Genomic DNA, 12,302 nt, shown 5'->3' on the forward strand with positions numbered 1-12,302 from the left:
TTAAACTAGCAGTTCTCCATCCCGACTATTGGTGGAAGAATCTGGGTCCTTCCAAGATTGTAGACAGCATTTTGAGAGGATGGGCATATGAGTGTATTTCTAGGTGAAGTCTTCATAGTTCTCAAAGGAGCTTCTCAAAAGGAACACATGACCCAAGAAAGACCAAGAATCACTTATTTTTAAAAAATCATAGTTTTATTGAAATACAATTTACATACAATAAAATTCAGCCTTTTGAACTGTACTATTCAGTGGTTGTTAGTATATGTACAGAATTGGGCCACCATCACCACTATCTAATTTCCAGAACATTCTTATCACCCCAAAAGAAGCCTCATACCCATTAATGGCCACTTCCCATTTCCCCCAAATATCTCAGTCCCCGGCAATCACTAATCTACGGTCTCTGAATTTGCATATTCTGGATGTTTCATATAGTGAAATCAATACAAAGAGCCACTCCTTTAGATGATAAAGGAACAGTTTCAGAAAGGCAAGCATTTTAAGGATAAACAGATTTGTTAAAAGATCCATTGGTTCTTTTTTGCACAAGTGTGGACAAGTGATCCCCAGTAGGGACCTGTTAGGGCAGGACCATTATACTGAGTGGATTCTTGGTTTCTGCCTTGTGCCATTTCAAGCAGGCTCTGTGAGGAGCCATAGGGTGGTGGTGATTCTCAGTACTGGAGTCATCCTCACTCATCCCACATGGCACTACATGGGGCAAATTACTGTGTTATCCTAAGAATCAGGCGAGCGCCTGGAGGCTTGTGACGGACGTAGGACCTCTCCATGTCACAGCCTGTACTCTCCACCGCCCCACCCGCCCACCTGCTCAGGCCTTGCTGCGAGGGTTACTGCTCCTGGGCCTCTGGGCAGCCTGCTGGGAAGTGCAGAAGGCAGAGGAGGACAAGTGGAGTCCCTGGAGAGGGGACAGGCCCTGCCCCTCTGCCTCTGGCTGCAGAGGAATCACAGCTCTGTGGGTCCCACAGTTAGCAAAGCATATTGAGTAGGGGAGAGGGGAGAGAAGACTTTCCTGGCATTTTTGTGTGAGTGTGCACATATGAGATGACCCCTCCAGTGCATCACTGTCCTGAGAAAGCTGTGCTGAGAACTCCCAAGAATATGGTGCTTTCGGACCCTGAAGGATCATCCATCCTTCGACAGTGCGGCATGGGCTGTGAGGTGCTAATAACATGCTACACTGAAGTGGCACGTCATGCTTTCCAGCGTGTTTTCATCAGTGTTTTCTCAACCTTACTTTGCCCTCAAGATATGTCAGTGATAACCCCTATTTTCCAGATAAGGAAACCAGATAGGTTTAGGGTCTAGATAGGTCTAGATAAGGACTCTGAAGCTTGTCCCAAATTATGGAAATAGGGAATGTTATAAGTGGAAAGTTCCATAAAGTTTCTCTAGTTCACAGGTCAGCAAACTACGGCCCATAGGCCAAAACTGGCCCACCACTTGTTGGTGTAAATTAAGTTTTATTGGAACATAGCCATGTCCGTTTGTTTCCATGTTGGCCATAGTTGCTTTCTCATTATAACTGACAGAGTTGGGAAGCTGTGACAGAGACATAAGCCTAAAATACTGACTATCTGGCCCTTAGCAGAAAACATTGTTAACCTCTACTTTAGTTAAGCCACCTCACTTTTCAGATAAGGATAGAGGCCCAGAGCTGGAAGAGCTTTGTCCAAGGTCACACACCTGTTCGGTGGCTACACAGCTAGGGTGGGCTCCCAAACCCCAGTGCTCTTTCTCTGTGGCTTGAAAATCTTTATTGGCTACAAGATGATGAACTTCTGTTTCCTTCCAGAGCGGACTCACCCCCCTCCATCTGGTAGCACAAGAAGGCCACGTTCCAGTGGCAGATGTGCTGATCAAACACGGTGTCATGGTGGATGCCACCACCCGGGTAAGGCAGGCAGTTAGTTTGTGCTTCTGCCCATGTGTGCTTCCCCACCCTTCTCCCCTATGTGCACCCCTAGCCCAGCCCCGAAGCCCTGCTGCTTACCCATTCTCACCTCTTGCTTTTCAGATGGGTTATACCCCACTCCACGTGGCCAGTCATTATGGAAATATCAAGCTGGTAAAGTTTCTGCTACAGCACCAGGCAGATGTCAATGCCAAGACGAAGGTACAGGAACACTTGAGAGCTGACTTCTATACTGTCACTTCTTAGGTGCCAAATTAGGGTGCAGTCAGAGTTAACCCTGGGGCACTTGGGGCTGTGCCACAATTTTAAGCTTTGACCCTAGAGGCGGAAATGGGGAAAATGCCTTTTTTGTCTTGCCCATAGAAGCCAGGCTGTATAATATGTGGGCAGTTCTCTCTCTCTCATAGCTAGTTAATCCTGCCAAAATGTTACCTTGCTTTACAGCAAGGATACAGTCCCTTGCACCAGGCGGCCCAACAGGGACATACAGACATCGTGACACTGCTTCTCAAAAATGGTGCTTCCCCAAATGAGGTCAGCTCGGTAAGTACCCACCAGTTTCCCAATTTCGGAGAAGTGGTCCCGATGGGCAGTCCCGTGAGACCCCTATACACCAGAGAGGCTCGGTCTACCCTTGCTGCACATCCAGGGCCTGGACCATAAAGTCACAGCTGCGTCAGTAGCCCAGGGCATGGGTGCTGTGATTGATTTCTCTTTCTGGTGAACTCTAGGTTATCCTCTAAATATCATTTACCCTCCCTCTTTACCTTTGTTTAAATAGTGCTGTTGAAACTCTCTCTGTGCATGTGTGACGCCACTTTTAGTAATAGTACAAGTAGCAAACCAAATGTCTTGCGTGGTTCATGATGTTTCAGGGCTTCGGGGTTGTCTTGAGCAATATGCTCAATCCTGAATAGGGGCTTCCTCATTTGACGATGGGCAGGCTTTCCTAGATTTTCTCCATGGCTGCTTCCAGCTCTGAAGGCATCTGGACCTTCGTAGATGTGGCTGCTAAACCTTAACTGGTTGGAGCTGAATGTGTATGGGGCCCAGAACACATCCCTGGGACTGGAGAACTTAAAAGAAAATAAAGCCTCGATATCTCTCTACTTCCACTTAGCTCTGTCTCTTCAAATCAAAGTAGAAAATATGCCCCTCCCCTGTTTCTGGTGGTGATTTGTGATTTCTAATTGGCCTAAACAGTTAACTGAAGTGTGTATACATTATTTTGATTATTTTAGCACTCAGTAACGGATACCCAAAGAACTGGTGTTGGGAGCAGTGAGCAGCACTGCCCTCCACTTTCCTATTCCAAAATTGCATATGGTGCCTTCCTGACCCATTCCTTCCAGTTGGTTTGGTTCCCTCTTGGCAGTTCTTGACTTGTCCTGGCAAGATTTCCTCTGTTCTCATTTCAAAACTCCCACATTCGGTGCTACAGACTTAAAGTATCACTGCCCTCCTCTCTCCCATACCCCATCTTTGCAAGCATTGTTCCTAACACCTGTCTGGGCTCACAAGTGTGCAGGGGTCTTGCTCTGGGCTCTGAGGTGCAGTGTGCCCACCTACACTCTTCTAAACAATTAGAATGTGAGCTTGGTCTACATAAAGGGGGCAGTGCTTTCCCCCCAGACGCCATTCCCTTATCTGATCTCACTCTGTCTCTGCTAATTTTCCCAGAATGGAACCACACCTCTGGCAATAGCCAAGCGCTTAGGCTACATCTCTGTAACAGACGTGCTCAAGGTTGTCACGGATGAAACCAGTTTTGTGGTATGTCGGCTTCTCCGCTGCACCATCCACCCCAGATACACACAGACTGACAGGGCGCCCCTGTGGGTTACTCTGGGAAGAGGAGCACATTCTGGGATGGGATAGGAAGCACAGCACCAGTGGCCGGCTGGGGCCACAGGAAGAGGGTGTTCTCCTCTATCAGGCGGAGTTGTACTGCCACCTAGTGGTGAAAAGAGTTAGGGCTGTGACCAGACCTAAGGGGGCAAATAGCAAGCTGGGTGCTGGGCGGAGACATGGCAATAGGAAGCTGGCATTTCCTGTTTATCCCCTTGCCAGACAGCTTTCAGGCGGAAGGGCCTCTCAGCTTTGATTCTCTTCCTTTAACACAAACCTCCTTTCCCACCTCCTTCCTGCTGAATCTGTGAAAGGGCCTACTGTTCTATTTGGGTTGAATTCTCTGCTTTTTCTTTTAGTTAGCCAGTGACAAGCACCGGTTGAGTTTCCCTGAGACGGTAGATGAGATCCTGGATGTCTCTGAAGATGAAGGTAATGTCTGGGATTAACAAAAAGTCTGGGGAAAGTCAGTCTGAAGGGAGCACACCTGGGAGCCCTCTGTCCCTGGGTGCCTCCTGGCACCTGCCATAGTGCATTCAAGGGCCCTTCTTGCACACAGACACACACATGCACACACGTGTTCTGCGGGGCTGTATCAAAGTCAGAGAGAACTGCTTTTTAATGATGTTTTCCGTTATCAAAAATATTCCTTTAGTGTAATTTTAGGAGCAGGAAAAAAACCTACGTCTCAGAGTTAAAATACAAAATGCCTTGAACTTTCCTAAATATATGTGTGTTTGTCCATTATACATGGAGTATGATTCTACTCAGATCAACTCTCAGAGCTGTTGAGAACTGCAATAAAATTCTGCCTGATACTTTCCTGTGCTTTGAACAAATAACAAGCTGTTTATTTAAAATCTGTAAGAATTCTTTTTTTAATTAAGCTACTCTTCTGACCACATAGTGGGTCAGTAAGTTTTGGGGTGCAACCATTATTATGAAATCACTATAGTTTCAACTTCTGTGAGCCAGGGAGTGCTTGTAGTATATTTCTTGCCCCACATAAGCCTGTCTCCTCACTTAGGTCTGAGGGGAGCCCTTGTGATGTAAAATCACGGGGTTGGTCTGGATTATCTCTCTAGTCCCTGGTGTCTTAACCATGTCAGCGAGGTGATTAAAGCTCCTTTGTGTCCCTGTTAATAATATGCCTCTTGCATTAACTGACTTCAGTCCTGCCCTTTCTTTTTTTTTTTTAATTTTTTTAATGTTTATTTATTTTTGAGAGAGACAGAGACAGAATGCGAGTGGGTTAGGGGCAGAGAGAGAGGAAGACACAGAATCCGAAGCAGGCTCCAGGCTCTGAGCTGTCAGCACAGAGCCCAATGTGGGGCTCAAACTCACGAGCTGTGAGAACATGACCTGAGCCTAAGTCAGATGCTCAACCGACTGAGCCACCCAGGTGCCCCTAAATAAGTGTTTGGTTTTTTTCTTTAAATTTATCCTGCCCTTTCTTAAACTTGGCTCTTCTTTGCTTTCCAGGAACTGCTCATATAACTATCATGGGTATGAAACACTTTCTGTTCCCTGTGGTCCTTTCTCACGAGTGCATTTCACCCTAAGCAATCCCAGCTCTCACTAATCCATTCCTGCTTTCCACCCTCCTCCAATGGCTAACAATCTGGAGCCAGGAGCTTCACTATAACAGGAGATTTACACCCATAAGATCCACGCCTGGGCAGGTAGCTCCTGCCTGTCCATTTCCATGTCTGTGCCCATGCCACTGTGTTTGTGATCATAACTGCATGAGCTGTTGTTATTCCATTCTGTCAGCTCCAGATCACAGAACCAGGATGCTCACTGCTAAGTGACAGTAAATGACACCGCAAGGTCGAGGGCTCCCGCTCAGTTCAAGCAAGGAAAGAGAAATAAAGAGGCAGTCGGGGCTGCAGACAGTTTGAACCACTTTGTAATGGACTTAGGAAATAATAAGGTTTCAGCTGCAATGATTATAAAAAAACGCTAGAGCCCTTCAAAATGAATGGGCTCAGTCCCATTGTAGTTTACTCTTCCATAGTGTGTGGTGTGGCAAAGGACAGAAACAACTCTTTTCTTTGGCGTCTGAGTCCCCAGCAAGAGCTGTTTTGAAGTGGAGCTTGTTCAGGCCAAAGAAGTCTCTTCTGGCTGTATTTTTTGTCTTCTGCAAAGGCTGGTATAGACTAAGCTGTTGGGAGCTGGCTGGCTTGCTCTGTGCCACCGGGCTGGAGGAACGGAACGGGGCTGGCCCAAGACATTGTTAGTGGTCCCCTTGGAGCAACAAGGGCCTTGCTCTGCCCCTCAGGGGCCAGCATTGAGAGGAGGAGCAAGAAAGCACTTTTTAAATAGAAAGAGGAAACCTCCATCGTGTCACTCATGTAGACTTGTGTGGTTTCAGGGGAAGAACTCGTCTCCAAGGCTGAGAAACAGGATTCCAGGGATATCGATGAAGAGAAGGAGCTGCTGGATTTTGTGCCGAAGCTAGACCAAGTGTAAGGAGCGTGCACACCGTGGATGGGCAGGCGGGCCCCGGAGCTCAGGGTGGAGGGGTTCCCCAGCAGGGAAAAGTCACAAGAAGTCCAGGCAGAGCGTGTTCTGTGGACAGGGAGAGAATGCTGATTGGCTGGATTGTGGGCCCGGTACTTTAGGATCAGTGAGCCCTGTCCCCTGACCGCCAGGCGGGGTCACGGGGGCCTCTCTCTGCCTCTGCCAGTGTCCCTGCTCCCTCTCTGTCTCCTCACAGCCCCTCCCTCTCCTGCACTCCCTGCTTATCACCAGAAAAGTCCACTGAGGAAGATTCACATTAACAACTGTTGCCAAGCTGAGCTCATGCACTGACCATGGCTGTCTGCCAGCACGGCACCTTAGAGAAACCCACAAAGGGTTTGTGTCTGCCTGTAACACATTCCTCCCCCCACCACCTTGGGGTGCTGTGAATTATTCCCATGTGGGTACATCAGCACACAGAGAGATTTGGTGAATAAATCTAAACGTGACAATTGTAGAAACACCTAGTCCTCAGGGTTTCTGAAAAGACAAACATGTGCCATCTTAGTCCCAGGGCTCATTCAAAACAGGGCAGTGGAACAGCAGGAAGTGAAGGCCCAAGAGTATTTCACCAGTGAGTATTCACTGTATAAGATATGAATCTCCAAACTCAAAATCATTACTATTTACTGCATAGCAGTTAGAAAGAAGTACAGGACTTGGCCTCTCATAAAGAACCTACCAATTTATTTGGTGGGATCAAAACATACTCCAGGGGGTGCCTGGGTGGCTCAGTCAGTTAGCATCCAACTTTGGCTCAGGTCATGATCTCATCGTTCCTGAGTTTGAGCCCCGTGTAGGGCTCTGTGCTGACAACTCAGAGCCTGGAGCCTGTTTCAGATTCTATGTCTCCCTCTCTCTCTCTCTCTCTCTCTCTCTCTCTCTCTGCCCCCCCCCCCAATACTCTCTATGTCTTTCTCTGTCTCTCTGTCTCAAAGATACATAAACATTTAAAACAATTAAAACACACACACACACACACACACACCAAGAGGTCACAGAGCAGTGCAGGATAAGATGTTAAGGCCAGAGCGAGGATCCTATCAACAAGGGCTCTGAGGCTGAGAAGCGGGTGGTAAGTGTGAGGGAAGGCTTCATGTGGGAGGCAGCCCCTTCATCTGGCTTGTGAAGGACAGCTGGGCCCGAGGAAAGGCTTTGAGGTGAGGGGAAGAGGCTGGTCAGTGTGTGACGCTGAATTGTATTTCTTGTGTGATGTGCATGTCGGATTGTGGCAAGGGGGGCAGGTAGGTTAGGTTATTATGGGGGTACGGAGGTGTTTCATTAGGCCTCCCATGGCAGCCAGGGGCTATTTAGAAGAATCATCCCTCTGATTTCCCCATGTTCTGGGTGTCTAGGGTGGAATCTCCAGCCATCCCGAGGATCCCATGTGTCACACCTGAGACAGTGGTGATTAGATCTGAGGAGCCAGAACAGGTAAGAAGCACCTTTTGTTTTTTTGTTCCCATCTGCAGAGAGTGGGTACCCCTGGGACAACGATGGTTTTGAAATGATCCACGGTATGATAGGAACTAAGAATTAAATGCCTGTAGCATTTACCAAGCCCTTCAATCCAGGCTTCCACGTGTACTTTGCAGTCCCCTGTGCTGCCAGAGTTCTTATTATCCCAGATATTAATGATACAAGTCTCAGAGAGCCCAAGGGTGTGTGAAATACCATTATGCTAGTCTGTCCAGTCACAAATGAGGCTGAGAACTGACGCCAGAAATTCTGGCCCCAAAGCCCGTGTCCTCATGGCCACACTCCCTGTGCACAGGCTCTCTGTGTGCCCGGGACAGTGGGTCACAGTGCTGGAGAGGGAGCTGAGGTTGAGCTGCGGGCCCAGTCACTGAACTCCTTTATTTCACATCCATTAGAGAGGGGGGACAGTTTCTGCCTCCCCTTCCTCCAGGGATTATCGAGAAGTTAAAATACCAACACAGAAAGGGATGTCAGAGAGAGCTGTTCCCAGGCGGCACTCTTGCTCATCATAGTCCCCTATTTTGTGGCTTCCCTGGGTGCCATCTGAATTTGTCCCAAAAAACGGTGGGATGGTTTCAAACAAGTTAATTCTCCTTAATTTAGTTTTATGCCATCTGGCACCCCCCCCACCACTACCGCCACCAAGGGAAGGAGATTTTCTAGGATAAAAAGCAGTGTGATGTTTGGAGGTTGGAAATGATTGCCCTGAGGCCTGATAACTGAACTGGGCCTGGCCTGTTTTCCAGCTAAGGCTGGTCTTTTCCTCTGCCACCAAAGGGCTAGATGTCTGAAAGCGGCAGCCATAGCCCTGGACCCCAAGGGTGGCATGCAGGGACAAGCCAGCTGTGAAGTTGTCCAATCAGCCATCCATGCTAGTGCTGTGATACTGGAGTCACTCACTGGGAGGCCTTTGGGAGATATGGTGAAATATGGTCCTGGTACAGATGTGGCATATTCCCTGGATGCTGCCAACAACAATGAGAAAGTCACCGTGTCAACCTGTGTCCTGTTGTTCCTTGACCAACCCATTCTCTTCAGCTCCTTGCTTAAGTCATGCACTCAAGACAGTGGGCATTCCTGGGTTCTTACTGTGAGCCCTGTAGGAGGACTGTGAGACCCAAGCCTGACCCCTAAGAGCAGACGGACCAGCTGGGAAGGGTGGGCTCAGATATGTGAAGCCAGTTCTCACAGGTTGCGGAAAGAATCAATGTCCCCCATGCCAGATCATGCTGTGTGAAGCCTTCTGGATTAGAGTAGTGGGAAAGCTTCATGTAGGAGGCAAGGTGTGACGGTGGGTAGAGCAGGCCAGTGAAGGAGAAGGACAGGGGTGTCAGGACCCATGGGAGCAAGAGGGGACTTGGGAGTAAACCCAGATTCAGACCCTGCTGGCTTTCATGGGTGCTTGTGATATGCAATGCCCCATGGGAGGCAGCCCCATGGCTCCGCAGCTATAGTGTCACTGAGGGGCAAGGACCATCCCTTTTGCAGATGAGGAAGGAAGTCCCCCAAGGTTAGGGTGTGCCCCGTTCACCTCCTGTACCTCAGATACCTGCAGGACTAGTCGCTGGCCCAGAGCTAAGCAGCTAGTAGGCGATGGTGCAGGGTTCCAGTACCAAGTCTGCGAAAACTGAGCTCCCTAGAGCAGAGGTTTCACACTGGAGAGGGGCTGGAGGAAAGAGCGGGTAGGTCTGCAGTTTGTGCGGTGGATGTTGGACCTAAAAGGAGCCAAGAAGCAGCCATGATGGTAGGAAGAAGTCTATGCCTCCTTTTAGACTCCAGAAAAGCCTTGTCCAGAAAGGGTCAGTAGTGAGTGTGCAGGATTTGGGTCGCTTGCTTTCTGGCAACAAGACGCTCCTGAGCCTCCCCAGCCCAGAACGACACCAACCTGGCCAAGACTAGCTCCTGTGACCCAGGAAGTGCTGGGACAATTGGCCTTTCTCTCCTCCTCAGGCGTCTAAGGAGTATGATGAAGACTCACTCATCCCCAGCAGCCCGGCCACAGAGACCTCAGACAACATCAGCCCAGTGGCCAGCCCCGTCCACACAGGGTGAGTGACCCCATGACTCACGGGTTATGGGCGTGAGTCTCACTCTCCCTGTCTCAGAGAAGGCGTATAGAAGCCCAACATGGATCTGCCTGTGCCTTAGGTTTTTGGTGAGCTTCATGGTGGATGCCCGGGGAGGCTCCATGAGGGGGAGCCGTCACAATGGCCTGAGGGTGGTGATCCCGCCCCGGACATGTGCCGCCCCTACTCGTATCACCTGCCGCCTGGTCAAGCCCCAGAAGCTGAGCACGCCGCCCCCACTGGCCGAGGAGGAGGGCCTTGCCAGCAGGATCATCGCGCTGGGACCCGCCGGGGCCCAGTTCTTAAGGTGAGAAGTCACTCACATGGGATGCGACACATGTCCTTAACCTGCCCCTGCCCCTGCCTCTGCCCCTGCCCCTGCTGGTCCGTCGCTGCCACCTCAGCATCAACCACCCAGAACCACCCCAGCCACAGGGAAGAGGAAATGCCAAGTCCCAGGGCCCCATGCAATCTTGTTTGTCTGCTGTCCTGACAGAGTAACAGAACCAGGAACTTTTAGTCCCTGTCTCCCAGATACACTGAGGAGTCCACAGCCCCAGGGTGGAGCTTACTCCTCTCAAATCTTGTATGATACTAGAGAGGGGACTGAAAAGACTGGGCTGGCTACCTTGGGGCCTTCAAGGGCTGAATTATTTAAGCTTTAAGATGGTATTTCTAAAAGACAGCCCTACAGCATTGCCCCCAAGGACAAGATTAGTGGGCTTGAGAGTGAAGCAGAGTGGGGTTCTACCTGAGCTTTGTTGGGACAGGTGTGTCCAGGGAGGCCTGGCCTTCTTGCCTTTGTCCTCTGCCTGTCCCCACCTCTGAGCTTCCATCCACCCCTGGAAAGCAGCCTGCAGAGTGCTTTTGTGTTGCTTTTCCTTTTTTTTTTTTTTTTTTAATTTTTTAACGTTTATTCATTTTTGAGAGACAGAGAGAGATGGAGCATGAGTGGGGGAGGGGCAGAGAGAGAGGAAGACAGAATCCGAAGCAGGCTCCAGGCTCTGAGCTGTCAGCACAGAGCCCAATGCGGGGCTTGAACTCACGAACCGCAAGATCATGACCTGAGCCGAAGTCGGACGCTCAACCGACTGAGCCACCCAGGCGCCCCGATTTTCCTTTTTAAATGTAGTCATCAAAGCCTCCCTCTGAAGGAAGTGGCTTTATCACCATTGGATAGAAGAGAAAGCTAAGGCTTGGTCCCCTGCCTAGAGATATCTAGGAATGGCTGGCGGGTTCTCAGGATCAGGTCCAAGGGCTGGGTTACTCAGGTGAGCGTCCACTACATGGCCATGGCAGGAGATCCCCCTGTGAGGTGAGATTGGGTCCTGGTTGCTTACTGTTCCTCCGGGGCCTGGCAGTGAGTGAGGGACCCTCGGAGCGTCTCAGGAACTCAAGGAGGGTCTGTTCCCCATCCGGACCTGCCCCGAGGTGGGGCCTCGCTCTGGCTGCAGGATCCCATCTTTCTCCAAGCAGGGACCGACTTCCCCCCCTTTCCCTGTTCTTTCCTCCCTGTGCACAGCCACCCGCCCACAGGCACCCACGCCCACATCTACACACCTTGCCCACCATCTGCTCTGTCCCCTCAGCCCTGTGATCGTGGAGATCCCCCACTTTGCCTCCCAAGGCCGTGGGGACCGTGAACTCGTGGTGCTGCGCAGTGAAAACGGCTCCGTGTGGAAGGAACACAAGAGCCGCTATGGAGAAAGCTACCTGGATCAGATCCTCAATGGGATGGACGAAGGTAACTGAGCCCCAGGGATCCCAGAGCAGGGTGCCCTCCTTCTGGAAGGTGGGACTTGAGCTTGCAATTTTGGGTGGGTTGTTAGGACCGCCTGGAGTTTGGCGATAGATAGGCCAGATAGACTGGGGATGGCCCCATCAGGTCCAGTCCCAGGTGCCTGGGGCACCTGAGGGGTGCTGCTAGGTGCCTGGGGAGGGGACAAACATCGGGAGCCAGGGATGAGGAGGTTCTGGGGACACAGTGGTTGAGCCTGCATCTGGCACGACGGCATGACCGGGGTGGGTGGCATCATGCCATGTGATTACAGAGCTGGGGAGTCTGGAGGAGCTGGAGAAGAAGAGGGTCTGCCGCATCATCACCACCGACTTCCCCTTGTATTTCGTGATCATGTCACGGCTCTGCCAGGACTACGACACCATCGGCCCTGAAGGGGGCTTTCTGAAGAGCAAGCTGGTCCCCCTGGTGCAGGCAACGTTCCCAGAAAACGCTGTCACCAAGAGAGTGAAGCTGGCTCTGCAGGTGACACAGCCCTCCCTCCTCACCAGTTGCCCCCCCCCACTCCGTCCAACTCAGAGTTTATGGAAGGTGGGAGGAATTCAAGGCCCCCAGGAAGACTTCCCCAGCACATCCCCCACTTTTGTCCAATGCCTTAAAATCCCAGTTAGAGATGTGACCTTAAAGCTCAGAAGTTGGGTGAGTGGGG

General features: G+C 50.5%; 1 protein-coding gene across 8 annotated transcripts in view; it reads left to right on the plus strand.

The window, feature by feature from the left end:
• Positions 1–12,302, plus strand: part of ANK1 (ankyrin 1) — a 136,221-nt gene that overhangs the window by 79,500 nt on the left and 44,419 nt on the right. For all 8 annotated transcript variants that reach the window (XR_007151446.1, XM_047855053.1, XM_047855051.1 and 5 more), the window contains 11 exons: positions 1,820–1,918; positions 2,042–2,140; positions 2,384–2,482; positions 3,620–3,712; positions 4,147–4,219; positions 6,162–6,255; positions 7,666–7,744; positions 9,740–9,837; positions 9,938–10,162; positions 11,445–11,599; positions 11,907–12,118. Coding sequence is in view for 7 of the 8 variants with exons in the window: in XM_047855053.1 (XP_047711009.1) it covers positions 1,820–1,918; positions 2,042–2,140; positions 2,384–2,482; positions 3,620–3,712; positions 4,147–4,219; positions 6,162–6,255; positions 7,666–7,744; positions 9,740–9,837; positions 9,938–10,162; positions 11,445–11,599; positions 11,907–12,118 (1,326 nt within the window). In the remaining variant the exon portion in view is untranslated. The remainder of the gene's footprint in view (positions 1–1,819; positions 1,919–2,041; positions 2,141–2,383; positions 2,483–3,619; positions 3,713–4,146; positions 4,220–6,161; positions 6,256–7,665; positions 7,745–9,739; positions 9,838–9,937; positions 10,163–11,444; positions 11,600–11,906; positions 12,119–12,302) is intronic.

The sequence above is a fragment of the Prionailurus viverrinus genome, chromosome B1 (genome assembly GCF_022837055.1).
Source record: "Prionailurus viverrinus isolate Anna chromosome B1, UM_Priviv_1.0, whole genome shotgun sequence".
Lineage (NCBI taxonomy): Eukaryota > Metazoa > Chordata > Mammalia > Carnivora > Felidae > Prionailurus > Prionailurus viverrinus.